This window comes from Rhinichthys klamathensis, unplaced genomic scaffold, assembly GCF_029890125.1.
Source record: "Rhinichthys klamathensis goyatoka isolate OS25496 unplaced genomic scaffold, OSU_Roscu_1.1 h1tg000595l_1, whole genome shotgun sequence".
Taxonomy (NCBI): domain Eukaryota; kingdom Metazoa; phylum Chordata; class Actinopteri; order Cypriniformes; family Leuciscidae; genus Rhinichthys; species Rhinichthys klamathensis.
Window position 1 is genome coordinate 2,243,402 of NW_026607051.1, and position 19,823 is coordinate 2,263,224.

Sequence of the window (19,823 nt, forward strand, 5' to 3'; positions counted from 1 at the left end):
AAAGCCGAGTACAAATCAGCATGAAGTTTTAACATCTACTCTCGTGTAATGGAAATCATAAATGCATCATGCAAAAATATGAGGAGTCTCAGCATTAAAAACCCACCACTGGCAGATCAACATGCTACTTCTTTTCTCTTCAATATGGTAGGAAATTAAATGAAATGTAGAGGAGGTTAACTGTGACGAGATGGTTGACAGGCCAGTTTACAGTGACAGGATGCACATTATTATACAACAATGCATCGGTTAAAGATGCAATTTTATGACGTAATGGTATGTCCCAAATCTTGTCTTATACTACACCCTAAAAGTATATTCTCTTTTTGTGAAGAAACACTTTTGTGTGTAGCAGTAGGCGGCGAATTGGTACAACGCAGCCTGTAAGCTTTAAAGTTGTCGTTCTCACTTATGGATAGTTCACCCAAAAATGAAAACTCTGTCATTAATTAGTCACCATGTTGTTCCAAAGACGTAAGACTTTCATTCATCTTCGGAACGCAAATGAAGATCTTTTTATTGAAATTGAGAGCTTTCTGTCCCTCCAATGACAGGCTGCGCAACAACTACTTTGAAGCTTCAAAAAGTTTTCTGAAGAGACACGATCGCTTTATATGATGAAGAGATTGAATTTAGAATTTTATACTCAAACTTTGATCAGCGAACAAACAAGCTCATCCGAACCTGCTTGACAAGCGAGAACAAACTTCATTGGTTTAATATCTAGCACCATCAGATACCGGCGTTCACATTAACATTTTGCATGTCACACCTATATCTGTCTTTCTGTTAATAAAATGTCAGTTCCAGTGCAGTTTCAGCCTCTTTGTTTAGAAGGAAAACTTATTACATTTTCAATTTCTTTAAAATATGCAAGAACTCATTTGAGGATGGACAAACATTGATATTGAGGAGACCAAAGGCACCCAATCAGAGAACAAGAACATTTTATTTACAGCATGTTGAAATCATATTTAGGAAACCATGAAATACATTAAAACAGAGATCAACATTAATTGAGGCACACGTTTCACAGATGGAGAGCTAACATAACCTAAGATATTCAGAGTGGCTAAAGAGCTTTTTATTAAAAGCTACTCAACAGTTTCTTTAAATGTGTGATTTTAAAAAATTGTCTGATGCTATAAAAAAAAAAAAAAGTAATGGGATAGTTTGGTTCCAGACTAAAGCTAATTTTAGACCTCCAAGTTTTATTTTAAAGAAGTTAATCTCATTTTAAACTATGTTTTAGTCCAGGGCTGCGTTTCTCAAGCGCATCGTGAGCTAAGTTGATCATGAGACCATTGGTGGCAATGATTCAATGATCTTCTTAGGCTTACGATACTTTTGGGAAACAGCCAAGGATCCAGGACTCTTCTGGGTCTAACAAAGGAGAACGCATGAAGTGTGAAGGCAAAAAGAATCAAATGTAAAAAAAAAAGCATAAGGACATTAGGACAACTGGTGATGGTAGTGTGCAAGATGTCATCCACTGCTTTTAATACTTCTTCCACTCTACATCCTCAGGTGGGTTCATCTCTACTTTCCGTTTACCAACATCTATCCAATTGGTGCTGAGGACTGTGCCTCCTGATTCCATCTGTGGGAGAGTATTGAAAATGTACAACTTTACTAAAGTTGTATGACAGCAGAAGGGATTGAAATGAGGATGAATGTGTCATGTTTGTTGAATGAAAGACAGCAGCTCAGATTTCAGTAGACCACCATTCTATGAAGTCTTGACACATAGAATCTTGTTAATTGAGCAGAATAGAATTGGACCATTAAATACATTTTCAATTTTTTCATTTTCCCAGAGAGTTACTAAACTGCAGAGACACAGAGACAAAAATATGTTTGCCGTTTTCTAAATAATGTTTATCAAATCTTAATTCAGTCTTGGTGGTTCTTTTCTAGTTTACTGTTCTAAACTGCACACAAATTATACCATTTAAAAAATGTGGGCATACGACGTGAGAATAGTGCTGGGCGGTATACCGGTTCATACCAAATACCGGTGTTTATTTTTGTTATGATATGAATTTTTAATATACCGCAATACCTGTGTATGTCGCCTAAACAACTTTGGGAATGCTTTGTGTACAGCCGTTACCGGGGAAACCGTTATTTCTGCCGCTCCTAAAGCGCCTCCTGCTAGCACCTCTTTGTTAACAGCATCATTTTGTGGGGCCTTGCAAACCTGTATTAATACTAGTGTGGATTTTTTCTACAATATTCACTCGGTAAAGTGTGATAGAATGCCCTATTTTACTGCCATGACACTTGAAGTCAATCTACTGCAGATTTCCACTCTCAATCAGTAGAAAATGTGGTTAACACCCAGTCATGCTTGAAAAAAAGAATAATACCGCCATATACCGTGAAACCGGTACAATTTTGAAAAATACCGGGATATAAATATTTGGTCATACCGCCCAGCACTATGCGAGAACATCAAAAGAGATATCAAAATCTATGCGTACTTGAGCAGCCTTGAAATACTTACAAAGGACTTGTTCATTGCCCGCTTGACCTCATCCGAGCCGTCTGAGTAGATCTGCTGGAACAGCTTGTTGAGAGCAGCATCCCCCTCCACCTTCTCGCTCTTTTCCTCCTCTTTTATTTCACCTACCAACTTGTCCCAGTTGCGTGTGTAGTGGGAGGATGATGGGTACTGGTCTAATAAATTTAGATGGAAATAACAACAACTTAATAATAATAATAATAATATAATAATAATAACCTGGTTTAACCCACTTTGGCATTAACATAAAATGCTGGCTTTATTCTGTGCTTTTCAATACTGACTGGGAGTAAAGTGCTTCATGTTAGAAACTGTGCCTTCTCCTTGCAGTTTCTCCCACTGTGTGGCTGCAGTCTTCTTCATCTTAATCTCTATCTGAGGAAAGAAGAGGGGGAAAAATAGGAAGATTACAGATTTAGAGATTAAGTGCCTTCGCACAGAATGCATGCTTCAGAAGAGCAGCAGGAATTGTAAGAACCATGGCAATCAATTAGGGTGTGTTTAATGGAAATGACTAATCTTCAGAGGTGGGAGTAAGTCACACATGTGCAAGTCACAAGCAAGTCTCAAGTCTTAACCTTCGAGTCTCAAGCAAGTCCAAGTCAATTTTTTATAAAAGCAAGTCAAGTCAAGTCACTGCCTTATGTCAAGCAAGTCAAGTCAAGTCACTGCCTTATGTCAAGCAAGTCAAGTCAAGTCGTAGCTTGGGTCACAAGTCATACAAACGTTTGATGATTTCACTGAATTTATATATTAAAATAAGTTAAAACTACATAAGTTGTGGACTATGGTTTATTTGCAACATTTTTTTTTTTAAATATGCATTTCCACATACAGCTGAGTGGTTACTACAATAAAAATCTAAAAAATAAAAAATAAATACAATTTCAAACTACATAGCCTAAAATGTAAATGTAACTGAAATTAGGCCAACATTAAAGCATGAAAAAATAAATATGCCTCAAACATTGCAGAAGACCATTAAAAGGTATTAAACAATTCACAATTCAAGTATAATGGTTCCTATGCCACCAAATGGCATTCTTCAAACTGGCATCCCCTTTATATAGACCAATTTCCAGCCGACGTCACAGTTGCGTCACGGCACTAGCTGGTGGCAGAACAAAGGGAAAACTGGAGGCGGCAAATACAAACCAGCACAGATTCGGCTACAAAATAAGGATCTTAAATTATTCTTCTTATTATTAAATGTCATCTTGTTGTGTTGTTGGGTGCAAGAATCAATGAAAAATGAATATGCTTTATCTGCATTTTTTTTATTTCTAGAAAATATTCACCTCATTAAAATTGCACCGTAATGTCACTCTTTACATTGTCGTCTTCATCGCGCTGGCTCAGCAGAACTGCGGATCGTACCACACAAGTCTTGTACTTGACCATTCAGCACATAGTTATAGGCATCTAAAAATGTATGTGCCCTCTGTTTCTCTATCAGGTAGGTGTAGAAGTCAGGCCACTCAACCGGAGGTAGCGTTAACGTTAATACTGTCAGATCCTCAATCAATGAGTGTAAGGGTCGGCCAATCTGGTTCCGTCCGTTAAAATTAACTTTTGCAAAAAACAATCGTGGTCCTGGACAGTGAGCGACCTTGCACATTAAGATAAAATCGGATTTTCTCCAGCCATTGTTAAAAACAAGCTAACAAAACTTGCAGACTTTACGTTAGTGAAGCGGCCAGAGGGATCGTTCTGCCACCACCTAAGCTCCGCCCACAGAAAAACGTCACCATGTTTACCAACTGAAAATTGGTCTATAAGTTATATAACAGCCGTTGGCATTTAGCCTATTATGAAGTTAAAACCGCCAATAGGTGGCGCCAAATCACCGTCTTAATGTACGAGTCATAGAAGCAGTCAACTGATTTGTTCAATATGACAGATTCGTTCTGGAACTAAGCAACTAGGTCACTGAATCACAAATACACATAACTCTTTCTGTGGCTTGTTTGGAACTATTGTCATTGGAGAAATAGAGCAAAAACAGAGAATATTTAGAAAGATTATGTCTAAAATGTCACATCACAATATTCACTCTTTGTTTACTGAACTGTTTTATAAAATCATCACATTTGCAATCGCGCCAATAATCTGGAAATATTTTTTTATATAGGCCTATGTTATAATTATGAAAATAACTCAGCCATTTTTCCACCACATTTTGAATTTTGGGTGCATATTAATTCTGCTGGCATTTTTTGCCACCAACCCCCTGATAACATTAAGAGAAACATAAACGACAAAACTAGCAGTTTTCTATATTGTTTTTCGTCATTGGAAAGAACAACATTTTTGTCTTTAAAGCATGATTTAAAAAGAAATGTGGCAAATGTTATACAAAACATATACCATCATTAATTATCATTTGAATATTGACAACATTAAGCTACATTTGAAAACATAATTGTGTATAAAGAGGCATGCTGTTTTGACCAATATTATTCTCACTAGATTTAAAGATAGTCAAATTAACTATAACAAACAGGTTAAACAAGCAAAGCTTACTTTTAGACGTGGTGAATGAAGTTCGACTGTTCGAGGTTGTGATGGTCGTCCGATATCCCTTGCCAGTTATTATGCGTACAACAAATCTTCTTGCATGAATATGGTCATTTTCTAGTGTTTAAATCCAAAAAGAAACGATGCTGGGAGATGTTTTTGTATTTAGCGCGCTCACCGCGATGTAGACTATTTCTGGGCTTGTGCAGAGTCACGCAATCGCGCAGAATCTGATGACTGACGTCAATGGTTCCGTTGCTTTCATTTTGTTTATCAATTGATGTTGCGATGATTTATATAAAAATTTATATCAAGTCATTCTCGAGTCATACAGTTCAAGTCAAGTCAAGTCTCAAGTCATTGGATCTCAAGTCAAAGTCAAGTCGAGTCATTTTCTTAATTTAGTCAAGCAAGTCTCAAGTCCTTAAATTTGCGACTCGAGTCAAGTCATGTGACTCGAGTCCCCCATCTCTGCTAATCTTAGCTTAATTACAAAACATTTGTGGTTCCTGATAAGGACACGCAATAGAAACAAGAGCTCTGGTGGTGACATTTGTAGGGATGTGAATGGTTAAAGAAAATAATGTTTTTGATCCTCGATTCCAGTTCTGTAGAGCTTCATTAACAATTTAGTACTTAGAAAAGAATTGCAATTTCATTATCAAACAACAATTTAAATGATTAATATAAAACAATTCAAAAAAAGGATATTTTATTTGTTATAAATTACTGCTAACAAAACTCAGTGTGCATATTATACTCCTGAGTTCCAAATATGAGGTGAGACAGGAAAAACTCCTATATTTATTCATCACTGTGGGAAAGATCCACGAATACAGTGTGACAAAATGTTGAGCTGGACAAATCAGGAAATGGCTATAAGAAAATAGTGTAATTGTTGAAATTCTCATTTTTACAATCTTGCACCTACAGATTGCCACAGATTGCACCCCTATGCACCTACAGATTGCCAGGTGTTACTGAAACCTTTAGTGGGACTGAGTTTTATGGTAAGATAAGACTAAAATAGAGTTTTTTGGAAACAAACACCAGAGGTAGGTTTGAAAGCCATTGGAAAGCCAATTCAATATCAATTAATCAAATTATCTCAGATATTTCAAAGAGCCTTGCCGCCAACGAAGCAAAAAGGACCAAGTAGTTTAGTAACAAGTAGTTTAACTTGTTAAAATTACCCAATCCTCTTCAGTAATTGCAAAACTGTAATTCACACCTACTTAATCTCTCTCTCAAGAAAAAAGAAAAAGAAAAAAAAACAGAAGCGGCTCAAGTCTGTTACTATTGCACTTTGCAATTAGCAACTGAGGCTTTGAATGTTTGTAAAAGAAAGATGGATAGTAAAGTAGTTCAACACACAAGAGGACAAATCCTCAAAATGACTTAAAACACCTGAAAATGTCTTGTAGTAACCATGGTATAAGAAATAGAATTAACCCTAGACCATTGAATTACTGAAAAATAATGCTCACTCGAAGTGCATTACCACCAGAGTGTGCATTACTTTTAAATCATTCAACAGCCTGTAGTTAATACTTTCTTACATCGGTAACTTAACTTAGATCGGGCTTCGATTAATGGCATAAAATGAATAATATTAGTATGAAGAAAGTTAGTTTAAAAATAAAGAACATTCAGCTAGACAAGCATATACATCAAGGCTGACCTTGGTTGAAAGGATCCTGTATGTGCTCTGCTGTGTGACAATAGGATGCAGAAGATAGACATTTAGGGAGTAATTTTCTCCTGATGGAAGCTTTACCACAGCTGTCAGCTAAGACAAAAAAGAGAACAGACTCATTAGATTTTAATTTAGGTAGACGGAACTCAAGCTAGTCTGATATGTCATTATTTTTGGTACAGATCTTGGCACCCTTTGGGCCCCTAAGTACCAACTGAGCATTGTTTAAATGCCACAGCCTACCAGAGTTTTGTTGCTGAAAATGTCCATTTCTTTTTTTCTTTTTCTTTTTTTTTTAGAAACTTTAATCGAGGACAGTAAGAATGCAAGGGGGCTTTAGATACTGCTTTGGATGCGACTAGCTTAGTGAACTCTGTACATTGTTTGGGTCCGGCTGAAGAGCCCGTGCAGCAGGGCAACTGGGTGACCATGAGACGCTGTAGTCGCGGGACAAAACACCGCTCTTCCGTTCCGATTACCATAACAAATAGATTCTCCCCACTCAGTGAAACACCCCCTGAGAATCCTGTTGAATGTGCCCTAGTTATTGCCGATTCTATAACACGGAACGTGAAAATAGAGACACCAGCCACCAATCACATGTTTGCCGGGAGCCAGAGCGCCTGACATAATTTTTTTTTTAAAGTGATGGCTAATGCTAATCGTAAATTCTCTAAGACTATTATTCACGTCGGCACTAATGATGTTCGACTTCGCCAGTCGGAGATCACTAAAATTAACGTTAAAGAGGTGTGTGAACTCGCAAGTACGATGTCAGGCACTGTAATTTGCTCTGGCCCTCTTCCTGTTCGCCGGAGTGATGAGATACTTAGACAGCCAGCCATTGAGTGAGGACAGTCTACTAAGTGGTGTCCGCAAAATAATATAGATTTCATAGACAATTGGAAAAGTTTTAGGGGCCTGACGTGTTGAAAAGAGATGGTATTCATCCCTCCTGGGATGGTGTTGCTCTTCTCTCTAGTAATATGGCACATAGTCTTAGAGCTCAGACATGAATTCGGGCTCAGGTCAGGAAGCAGACAGACTGGCTAAACCGACCGTCTGCTAGCTGTCTCACGTCACTGAGGTCGGATAAATCGCATCACATAGAAACTCTTTCACATAGATATCATATACACTCACCTAAAGGATTATTAGGAACACCATACTAATACTGTGTTTGACCCCCTTTCGCCTAGCCTGGGAAAACCCAAACAACTTCCGGCAAATTTAGATTTGCTCTGAAAGTTAGTCTGGCAAAGAGCTCATTCAAGCCCATTTCCAATCCGTCGAAATCGAGGCACCAATCAGAAACGTTGGGGCGGGCTTTACACGATGACGACAGCGCTGGGATTTTGAAGCAGATTTTGTAGCCTACATTACAAAGATGGATGCCGCCGTCGAACATCACTCGTTCGAATCAGCTATCGCGTCTGTTTTAAGCGATTTAAACGTTTACTTTTTGTTAAAAACCGAGCAAAGAACAACACTCGGAGATATTTCTCCGCCGCTCTGCATACGTCATCTCCTTCATTGCTCTGATTGGTTTTAGGTCTGTCCGCGAGGTCCGTTGGTGACGCCCCTCTGGAAATGATTTGTCTATGACGCTTTGCCAGACCATAACTCAGTTACAACTGAGTCTGGTTTTAACCAGGCTACCTTTTGCCTTCAGAACTGCCTTAATTCTTCGTGGCATTGATTCAACAAGGTGCTGAAAGCATTCTTTAGAAATGTTGGCCCATATTGATAGGATAGCATCTTGCAGTTGATGGAGATTTGTGGGATGCACATCCAGGGCACGAAGCTCCCGTTCCACCACATCCCAAAGATGCTCTATTGGGTTGAGATCTGGTGAATGCCCGTCTGGCACCAACAACCATGCCACGCTCAAAATTGCTTAAAATCACCTTTCTTTCCCATTCTGACATTCAGTTTGGAGTTCAGGAGATTGTCTTGACCAGGACCACACCCCTAAATGCATTGAAGTAGGGCTGGGCGATATGGGCAAAAAAAATTATCACGATAATTTTTTTATATCAGTCGATATCGATAATTATCACGATAAATGTCAAATCTTTATTTCTTTCAAGTTTAAGGGCAGATTTTTGCTCCTAAGTGAAAGTTGTAGAAACCAGAGCGTTAATTGTGGTTTTAAACTACTCACAAATCTGAGGTAGAACATTCAAACATTTGTCATTGTTCCTTAACAAAATAAATATCTGAATAGAAAAATATATTTCTTAGTTTCTGCATGTGCTAATGGGGGATATTGTTTCAAGTCTTGTATCTTGTTTCAAGGCACGTATCTTCAGCACAGTTTGCAGTGCAGGCTGCAATATTAATATTACATTTTTTGTCTTGAAACGCATATTTAACAGTGAGTTGATAGTAAATCTGCATCCTAACTCAAGCTAATACTACTATGTTAAATTTATGTTCATTAACAAAAACAGTAACATCTGTTAAAAAAATTTAACGACCCCATTTTTATTTGGTAAAATGTAATATTCTGACTGTGAGTTTTATTAAAATTAACCATTGGTCATCCAATATCATGCATTTAGATCATGATAACCACAGATAAAACCAGGCATAGCCTATAGCAGCTTACTAGCATGGCAACATTTTACTTTATGGTTTCTATGGTATTTGTAAAAAACGGTAGCCTAAATACATGATTAAATACTGTAATTATATTCCATTAGTCATTTAATACATTGTCTACATTAATAATATAATACAATTCAATATGTATATCCCACATTTCATGGTGCAGTTAATATTACTAGGCCAACGTTACAGTAAATCCATGGTAAATGGATTCAGTATCAATTCAGATTCTGACTGTATCGTTGCACACAGTGTTTCTCCTGTTTGTCAGCGCTGTTTCATCTGCCTTTAAACTGGTTTAAATCACTGAGACGTTTGTGTTCTTTGCTGAATTCAAGCGCTTCTTACTGGATCTAGTGAGCGAGACGCGCTGCCGTTTGGACTTTGAGCCGAGCAGATAAAAGCTCCGTGTGGCGCGCGGTTCAAATGAGTTTCGTTCCGCTTTTGGCGCTGTCATGATTCTGCTATCATGTCCGTGATTCTCTTAGTATTGCGGCAGGATCATGACAGACCCATGTTCTGTGTGCAAGCACATGGCCTTGTGTTTTGGTCATGTGCTTGTGTTGTCTCGTCTCTTAGACCCGCCCCCTTGTTATCCTGATTCAGTCATTATTGCTTTACCCGTGTCACCTGTTATGTCTTGATTAGTCTCCTTATTTCATCCCCTTGTGTTTGCTGTCTTGTGTCGGTTCATTGCCAAATGTTACCTGTGAGCATTCTGTGGAAAGTCTTGTCATTGAATGTCGTAGTTAGTAGTCATTGTTAGTTAGTATTATACTAAGTGTTGTTTGTTTCTTGTTTAGTCATTATCTAGTCTAGTCTTGCCAGTCTTATATCCCTTGTTTCGTCTGTTTTGCCCCCTCGTGGGTTTTGTTTTCCTGTTTTGTCCCAATAAACCCTGAGTTCATTGTACACCGTCTGCGCTTGGGTTCATCTCCGTGCACACCCGTAACAGAATGAACCGACCAACATCGAACCCAGCTGACGGTATGTCCTTCCTTGTCAAGCATGACTCCGATGAACTTAAGGATTGGTGGTTCAAGACCATCGCTGACTCGAGGAGAGGCAAACTCCCGATTCCCGCTCAGGGACGGCTATCGATAAGGGAGTATGCCCGGGTTGCGAACGAGAGGGGGTTTTTCATCCCGGAGTTCCTCCTAAACTGCTACCTCGTTGCAGGTCTCAACTCTCTTCCACCCCTGGCTGAACGGGAGGAGCTGGTGACCTATCCGTTCACTGATTTGGTGGATTGCTTGTCTCGGAGAGAGTCACAGATACCCACGAGCTCATCATCCGCCAAGCTGCCCGTGATCCCGGAGGGTCGTGTACTAGCTGTGGTCACACTTGGGGACCAGGCCCACACCGCTTCAGTTCCTGAGACATCATCTCCGCCCACGAGTCTCTGCGGCAAACGGGGAAGACGTGTCTCGTGGGAGTCCGCTTCGGAGTCCTCCGCTGCGGAGTCAGCTCTGTCTGAGACTGCCCTTCCTGGACCAGTTACGGTTCCTGTGGAGCTTTCCCAACCGGCCACGAGCCCAGCTAAGGCGTCTGCTCCCCGACCTAAGAAGAAGAAGAGGAGGAGGGGAGTCTCTGGTCTGTTTTCGTCCCCTGTGTCTGCAAGCGCTGCCCCAGAGCCCACTACTGTAAGCACTTTCCCAGAGCCCGTTACTGCTGGCACTGTCCCAGAGCCCGCTACAGCCGAAGGTACCGTTCCTGAATCGGTCGCTGAGGGCGCGGCTCCAGATTCTGCAGCGGTAAGGGTTGTTCCCAAGCCTACAGCCGTGAGTGATGCAGAGAGAGAAGCCGCCGATTCAGCTGCTGAGGCTGTCGTACGCTCAGTTTCAGCAGAGCAAGAGATGCCGGTCGTTATTGCTGCAAGGACCTTGTCAGAATACTTGTCTCGTCTCATCAAGATCCTTGATGTCCCTGTCCGTCCTGTCTTGCCCTCAGTCCCAGTATCCGCCGCCGAGAGCGCTGTCCTCGTACCTGTCGCCGAGGGCGCAGCACCCACGCCTGTCGCCGAGAGCGCAGCACCCACGCCTGTCGCCGAGAGCGCAGCACCCACGCCTGTCGCCGAGAGCGCAGCACCCACGCCTGTCGCCGAGAGCGCAGCACCCACGCCTGTCGCCGAGAGCGCAGCACCCACGCCAGTCGCCGAGAGCGCAACAGTCAACGCCTCTCCAGAGTCGGAGGTGATGAGTCTCACCTCTTCTTGGGGAAGCCTTGACTCAAGTAACTCTGTTCCCGTTCCTGCTTCCTCTTCCCCTGTCAGTTCCCGTGTCTCCGTTTCGTCTCCCGCTGCTGCTGTCTCCACTCCCTCCGGACTCCCGTTTGCTTCCCCTGTCATGGCTCAACCCAGGACTGTTTCTCCCTCTACCCACACCACTCCACCCAAGTCCGTTCGGACCCCCCATCCTAAGCCCACACCCCGTAGTCCCAAGATCACCGTCCCGCCTACCCACCCTGGACCCTCGCTCAAAGACTTTGTTGTCCCTCCGCCTCCCCTTCCTTGTTTATTATTTTTGATGTTCCACCCCAACCCTGTCATTGTTTACTCTTGTATGCCCTTGTTATTATTTGTCATGTTTTGTTGGGTCTTGTCTATGTCTCAGTCAGTCTTGTCCCGTGTTTGATGTCTCCTTGGGGAGCGTCTGGTAGCCGCTCCTTAAGGAGGGGGTTCTGTCATGATTCTGCCATCATGTCCGTGATTCTCTTAGTATTGCGGCAGGATCATGACAGACCCATGTTCTGTGTGCAAGCACATGGCCTTGTGTTTTGGTCATGTGCTTGTGTTGTCTCGTCTCTTAGACCCGCCCCCTTGTTATCCTGATTCAGTCATTATTGCTTTACCCGTGTCACCTGTTATGTCTTGATTAGTCTCCTTATTTCATCCCCTTGTGTTTGCTGTCTTGTGTCGGTTCATTGCCAAATGTTACCTGTGAGTATTCTGTGGAAAGTCTTGTCAGTGAATGTCGTAGTTAGTAGTCATTGTTAGTATTATACTAAGTGTTGTTTGTTTCTTGTTTAGTCATTATCTAGTCTAGTCTTGCCAGTCTTATATCCCTTGTTTCGTCTGTTTTGCCCCCTCGTGGGTTTTGTTTTCCTGTTTTGTCCCAATAAACCCTGAGTTCATTGTACACCGTCTGCGCTTGGGTTCATCTCCGTGCACACCCGTAACAGGCGCATAAACATTATCGAACATTTATCGAACTCTTGATATCGTTTTATCGAGAAAAATGATATCGCGATAATTATCGTTATCGTTTTATCGCCCAGCCCTACATTGAAGCAACTGCCATGTGATTGGTTGATTAGATAATTGCATTAATGAGAAATTGAACAGGTGTTCCTAATAATCCTTTAGGTGAGTGTAGAGACTGTGTCTGTTCCCCGAATTAGGAAATACAAAAAACTCCCAAACCCATTTAAGGGTAAAAATGTAATTGATATTCAACAGTGTTACTCGATCTAAGACCACAAAATTCTTTTAAATAGACTCAAAAATTATGTTGGCATTAGTGTAATTGCATTATCATGGTTTAAATCATACTTATCAATCACAAGTTCAGTAGGAGTACCACAAGGCTCAGTACTAAGACCGTTACTGTTCACCCTGCACATGCTACCTTTGGTAGATATCATTAGGAAGCATGGCATTAGTTTTCACTGTTATGCTGATGACACTCAGCTCTATATTTCTTCACGCCCTAACAAAACTTACCAATTCACAAAATTAACGGAATGCATAGCTGATTTAAAAAAACTGGATGACTAGTAATTTCCTACTACTTAACTGAAAAAACAGAGATTCTAATTATTGGACAAAAAACCTTCCTCACGTAATAACCTAGAATACTGTCTAACACTTGATGCCTGCTCTGTCAAACCTTCGTCGTTGGTTAGGAACGGTGTGCTCTCTGTTGGGTGTGCTCTTTGATACCAATCTTTCATTTGAAAGTCACGTTTCTAGTATCTGTAAAACCGCATTCTTTCATCTTAAAAATATATATTTAAATTACGTCATATGCTCTCAATGACAAATGAGGAACAATTAGTTAATGCGTTCATGACATCAAGGCTAGATTATTTTAATGCCCTTGTGGGTGGTTGCCCTGCATGCTTAATAAATAAACTACAGCTGGTCCAAAACGCAGCAGCTAGAGTTCTTACTAGAACCAGGAAGTATGACCATATTAGCCCAGTTCTGTCAACACTGCATTGGCTCCCTATTAAACATTGTATACATTTTAAAATATTGCTGATTACTTATGAAGTACTAAATGGTTTAGCTCCCCAGTACTTGAGCGAGCTCTTAACGCATTATAGTACTTCACGTCTATTGCGATCTCTAAATTCCGGCCAGTTGTTATTACCTAGAATATCAAAAGAATATTTACTCGTTACATCATAAGAAGAATTGCATCTACGCTATTATTAGTCTTTCTGTTTATCCCGAGGTTTATCGCAGTCCGCCGTATCCAGGCCATATCCAGATCTGATGAAGGATCTGCGCCTGAACACGTCGACAACGCAGTCCTGAAGTGTCCACTAGTCTCTCCCCTGTGAAGGCCCCTTCTCCTTCCCTTTACCTCTGTACAGTTAAAACGCTGTCAAAATAGTTCCGGTTCAATAGCTACTCGAAAGCGATAAATAATTCTGTATTATAAATTTAAGGCCAGACAAGTAACTTGTTGAGGTCAATTTATAAAGAAAGACTACACGCCTGGGCAGATACAGTATATACTCAAACGTGCATACCTATGACTAAACACGTAATACGCATGTGCACGCCGTTTTTAAAGCTTGTGCAGAGAAAAAAATTATATATATTTATAATTATATAGCTTTCACCTTGGAACCTATTTCAAGGTTTGCGTTCTCGAGCCCCCAGGCACTGTTGTTGTGCGAATGAGCAGGCTGGAGCGCGTTAAGGGTTTTCTGTTAGAACGGTGTCGTGTAAGTCCCCTAAGTTAATAACTAATGATCTTTGCAACGGAAGTGAATTGATCAAAACGAACTATAGCTCGACAATAACTTTATTCTAGAGCTGCTGTAAAGCAAAAACAATCTCTTATACTTTAATTTCCTATTATCACTGTAAAGCTGCTTTGAAACAGTCAATATTGTTAAAAGCGCTATATAAATGAAGGTGACTTGACTTAATGACCACAGGTTACCGCAGGATAACACGCCATGTCACAAAGCTCAAATCATCTCAAACTAGTCTGTTGAACATGACAATTAGTTCACTGTACTCAATGGCCTCACTATGGCCTCCACAGACACAAGACCTTAATCAAATAGAGCACTTTTGGGATGTGGTGGAATCATTTGGGATGTGGTTTGAATCATGGATGTGCAGCCGACAAATTTACAGCAACTGCATGATGCTATCATGTTAATATGGAGCAAAATCTGGGTCCAACCCAGTACTAGCAAGGTGTACCTGATAAAGTGTCCGGTGAGTGCATATAGCTAGAAGCCACTTTAAACAAAGAGGAGACAATTTGGTTTTCCTCTATTATCTAAGCGAGGAATAAGATGGATAGAATAACTGATGATTAATGGATAATTGTCGTCATTTTCTTGGTCTCATTCCAAGAGCAAGTCCAAATTTGGAATGTGGACTTGTAATTGTGTTCTACTGTACTGAAAATTCATTATCAAGTGTTATTGAATGTGAAATGCCCAGTTGTCTCTTTCTTCAGTGAGCGTTCCAGAGAAAAATCCTCCTGCCAGCCAACTGGCTACCTAATTCATTAAAGTTTAAATGTTTAATACATACACATTTGTTGGCCTCTTTTCAACATTTAGAACTTTAAAGTAGACTCATCTCTGTCAGTGCTATTAACATGATGAATATATTAGTGACATGAAGAAAAGCATGAACATTACCTCTCTTTCACCAAAGTTGACAGTAACATCCTCCTTCTTGGCGTCTTTTACCATGATGATCACTGCAACATGAGACTCTGTCTGGTACCAGTCATGTCTGAAGTGGAGTAGGTACTTATCAAATGTGACATGATTTTTGCACATCTTTTGGACACGTATTGGATCATAATTTGTGTAACAAAACAAAGATGAACAGGGTGTTTAAAATAAAACAATAAGCATCATCACCACACTTACTTGACAGAAAGGGTTGAAGATTGCTGCTGTTTAAACAGTCAATTGTTCGTGCATTCCAGTTGAAACCAAAGAGAAAACGACAACACAGCAGGGAAAATCATTGTTCACTAAAAAAAACAGTTTACAGACTTCTCCTCTCTCCTCTCTAAGGACTGCATTTAATAAAATACAATGAACAACGAATACATATAAGATGATAAAAATCAAGCAAGAAAAAGGCAGTTCTAGACAATTATTCTTTAATGAGAGCTCACTTAAGGGAAAGACAACAAACACGCTTACCAAATCTGAAGTTTTGTTTGGAACGTGTGCTGAAAATTCAGAGAAAAAGAGGGTATTAGTTCAAGCAATAAACAAAAAAATGCATTTCATATTGACTAATGTAGAACATTTATTTGACACATGGGTGGAAAGGCCTGGTGAAGTTATACATACTCGCCAATTTGTTCTCACAGTGCTGGATCCATGTTTGAAATCCTTCAATAGAGCCTTTGTAAGACAAATACATGTCAAAATGCAGTATTTTACAAGCAAAATTAATGAAGATCACTCCAAACTAAAATTCAACTATATCTGATTCTTTGTCATAGTCTATAAATGGACACAGCAATCTTACATCTCACATTTAATGCACTTCTACATATTGTAAAACCTCTTACATGAATTTAGATGATATGAATAGATTTGCTCCAATTACACTTCAACTGCATTATTTAGAATGCATTTAGATCTGGCTTTTTTTTTCTTTTCTTTTTTTTCACAGAATCATACACAAATTTTAGTTACAGTTTAAGGTGAAGTCACAGTAGATGATTTTACAGCCAATTTCCAGTCAAAAGTCTAGTTTAGATAATCACTGCAGATACAGAAGGAGCCTGTAGGCTTGGCTGCATCTCTTTGGGGAAGTGTTAACAGCCACAATGACTATTTCCAATGAGCTTCAGAAGAAATGACCAGCAGCTGTCCTGCTCACGTCTGGTTCTTTTGCAATTGAAAAGCCACAACGCAAATGTAATTGTTTCTTGATTGAAAGTGTGTGCAATCAATAAAACAAGAAATTGGAGAAGGAACAGTCCGTTTGTTGTATTCAGTTCTTTGTTTTCTCACATAAGCTGCTTGGATCTATGATTCCTACAGCAAATTCACTATTTTACTCTGGTACATGAAATGCATCCAAATTCAGTCCAAAACAAAAGTGTATGTTAGTGTGGCATTCTTATTTCGGTGATCGCCATATGGCTGGGAAAAAGTATGAAAAATCAGAGGTAGCTATTTTAATCGGTCACTGTCCGCGTTTTTAAATTTTTTATTGGAGCTTCGACAGAATCAATAAAAATGGCAGGTGAGTATCACAAAAGTTTGTATCACAATAATAATCAAACTATACTACTACAATATAATTTCTTTTGTTGGAAACAACTGGTGATTGTTACAAAATCAACATTTTAGATAACAGTGAAATTTCACAATTTATAAGAATTAAAAGACAAAAATAAGAAATAACACTACTGACTGTGATATTTCACCAACAGAGAAAATGCAAACACCAGCATGCAGCCGATTCTAAAGATTTTACTGGTCAATGATTAAACAAATACTAATCCTAATTCTTAGTATACTGTTGGTAGCACATGCTAATAGACTAATAGACAAACTGTTTGACGCTATCAATTCTAAAATTTTATATTAGTCAGAAGTTTGTGACTGCTGTGATGGATTTTTTTTGGTTCATTTAATCATATTGGTTCATATAAATATCTGTGTAATATTTTTACTTGTTACACAAATTAGAGTGTACTTGTTTACTGTTTACAAATTAGAGCTGAAAAGGCATGGACAGTTATTTTTGCAGCAGACCTTATTGCATATGCATTTGTAGGAGTCTCCCTTTCAGATGCAACATTTACGGGACAGTATTTAAATAGATCATGCAACATGATTTACTAAGGTTTGAGGTAGGAATTTTACTGGCATTTGCACCATTATTTACCATCCAAAATCATCAAACATCCTTTTATAGGATTGAAGTCTCATGCTAATTTGCCCAGTGTAATAAATCTGGCCCTAAGGCTTCAAAATATACTTAAAGGAAAATTAAAGAACAAACTTGTGTGACATTTAGAACAAAATTAGTCCAAAATAAAGGGTTTTTTTCAGGAGTTTGAAACAGCTTTCCAAAGCAAACTACAGAAAGGTTTTGTTGTTTATCTTGTTATTGGGAGGATGGAGCACAGCACATATTTACATGGATGCTGTGTTAAATATTTAGATATTTAGATAGAAATCGAAAATATCATATCGCCCAGTCTTACCCATAATCACAATAGAGTAATTATGAATCATGTAATGCAACAACACCTTTAAACTGTACACTTATAAGCCCAGACATGAACTCATTGACACTCACAATCAAGCTCTTTTCCAGCTGTGAGGGCCTGAAGAGCAGTAATGAAGTTATGTAGATGATACTCTGCAATTCTTCAAAAAGAATAACACATTAGGCATTAAACACATTAGGCCTGTTATTTATAGTTATTTTATGAAATGGCATGCAGTAAACGTCCTGACAGATATCACTGAATTAGCTGTCCTGAAATATCACACCTCTCTCTTTGACAGCAAACAAAAAATTGACCGCTCTGTTCTGATTGTGTAAATATCTTATGTAAATATACTCTCTTTGACCTTAAAGGCATAGTATGTACGTTTCGCCGGTAGAGGTCGCTTTTTCAGAACAATAATAAAGGCGTAGCTAGATGACACAGTGAATGAGCGTGGAATCATGGGAGTTGTCGTCTTCATCTTCACAGCCGATGGAAAGCAATCTGACGGGAGTCAGGCAGAAATCATGTTCATTGGTGAGCAAATGTATTAAAGTTTTATTAATGTTACTGTGGTAAGAAGCAGTACGTTTAAAGTTTAACGTCCACCTCCTTCGTCCCTGAACACTTATTATTCATTTTAAATTCACATTTTATTTAATTCTAATGAAACAGCAGCAAATGCTGAATTACTACTCAAACAGGTCACTTTATCTGACGAATTAAAATCTTGGGGTAACGCAGCACTGTTTTACTTTGTCAAAACAATCATACTAAAATACGTTTGAGTGTGTTGAAAGTTGTTATAACATACCAGCCACCGAGCTAATGCACAGAGTCATGAGACGCTTGTTGCACACTGCAGTAAGCTGGAGCGATATTAGAATATTATATTAATAAAAGCTGGATGACTTGTGTTCGTAAATGGAATGGAATTGAATATATTGTATGGTGTAGAAAATGCTGCATTTACAGTTACTACAAATAAAGCTCTTTCTGATTGTGCCATGTTAACTATGTGACAAAATAGTGTTGTATATGAGGCATGGTACAAACATGTTACTCACGGTAAATCAAGAAATCAATAGATTCAACCAATAAGACTAACCGTGTTGAGCTATATAACAATGATTCGTTTCAGTCGATAAAAGTATCCAAACAGTTGCATATTAAAACGTCTTTAGTGTTTCCATGGTTTCTACGGAAATCAAGGTTATAGCAGAAATAACGTCATTGACAGGCGAGGCAGTGATACAGGCCGTTACACTGGTTAAAATAGCCGATTTCTCTGGATTTAAACATTGTTGAAACATTTGATTTAACATTCACAAGTCAAACAAAAATATATATAACATTGTTTTAGTTGTTTTTGGATATTTTAATTAAAAAACAAATCGTACATACTATGCCTTAAGAGTGCGAGTTGATATCCCCAAAAGTGAGCATGGTCTGCTTTTGACTCAGAAAGCCTGGATTTAACACAGATTTAAAGGGGTCATATAATGGTACATGCACTTTTACAAGTTGATTGTACTGAAATGTGTGTTGGCAGTGCCTGTACACAACCATCATATAATGATAAAAATCTATCCAGTGTTTTTGTTTTAATCTCTTTATATATTTTTCCCAGTCTCAAATCGAGCCGTTCGACCATGTGACGTCACACGGTCGGACGCCCCTCCCACGATTGTTGATTGACAGCAGCGTTTCAACACATCCCCGCACTGAGCGAGCTGTCATCATAGTCCGTCATTGTTGTTACGATGGAGCAGAATGGCATCAAAGCGATTGTGGTGTTCTGTTCTTGGGTGTAATAACGAACACAGCAGTCATTTTGATGTTCCTAAATCCGAACCGCTGAAGACACAGTGGCTAAGTTTTGTTTTCAAAGGGAATATTCCCCACGAGCAACGTCAATGCTTTCATGTTGGCGCGAATCATTTCTCAGCAGACTGCTTTATAAACGAGGATCAGTATAAAGCTGGTTTTGCTAAGAAGCTGCTCCTGAAAAAAGAATCGGTAC

The 19,823-nt window shown here is 39.3% G+C and overlaps 1 protein-coding gene across 2 annotated transcripts in view; it reads right to left on the minus strand.

Moving 5' to 3' along the window:
* Positions 1–930: 930 nt before the first annotated feature.
* sugt1 (SGT1 homolog, MIS12 kinetochore complex assembly cochaperone) overlaps positions 931–19,823 on the minus strand; it is a 73,023-nt gene continuing 54,130 nt past the window's right edge. Inside the window, exons 5-13 of one of the 2 annotated variants that reach the window (XM_056240390.1) lie at positions 17,887–17,957; positions 15,915–15,968; positions 15,762–15,790; positions 15,480–15,502; positions 15,243–15,339; positions 6,723–6,830; positions 2,809–2,899; positions 2,507–2,679; positions 931–1,600 (exon numbers count right to left, since the gene is read on the minus strand). In XM_056240390.1, coding sequence (XP_056096365.1) covers positions 1,499–1,600; positions 2,507–2,679; positions 2,809–2,899; positions 6,723–6,830; positions 15,243–15,339; positions 15,480–15,502; positions 15,762–15,790; positions 15,915–15,968; positions 17,887–17,957 — 748 coding nt within the window. In that variant the 3' untranslated portion in view covers positions 931–1,498. Of the gene's footprint in view, positions 1,601–2,506; positions 2,680–2,808; positions 2,900–6,722; positions 6,831–15,242; positions 15,340–15,479; positions 15,506–15,761; positions 15,791–15,914; positions 15,969–17,886; positions 17,958–19,823 lie in introns of both variants that reach the window. The other variant, XM_056240389.1, reaches the window with a different exon arrangement.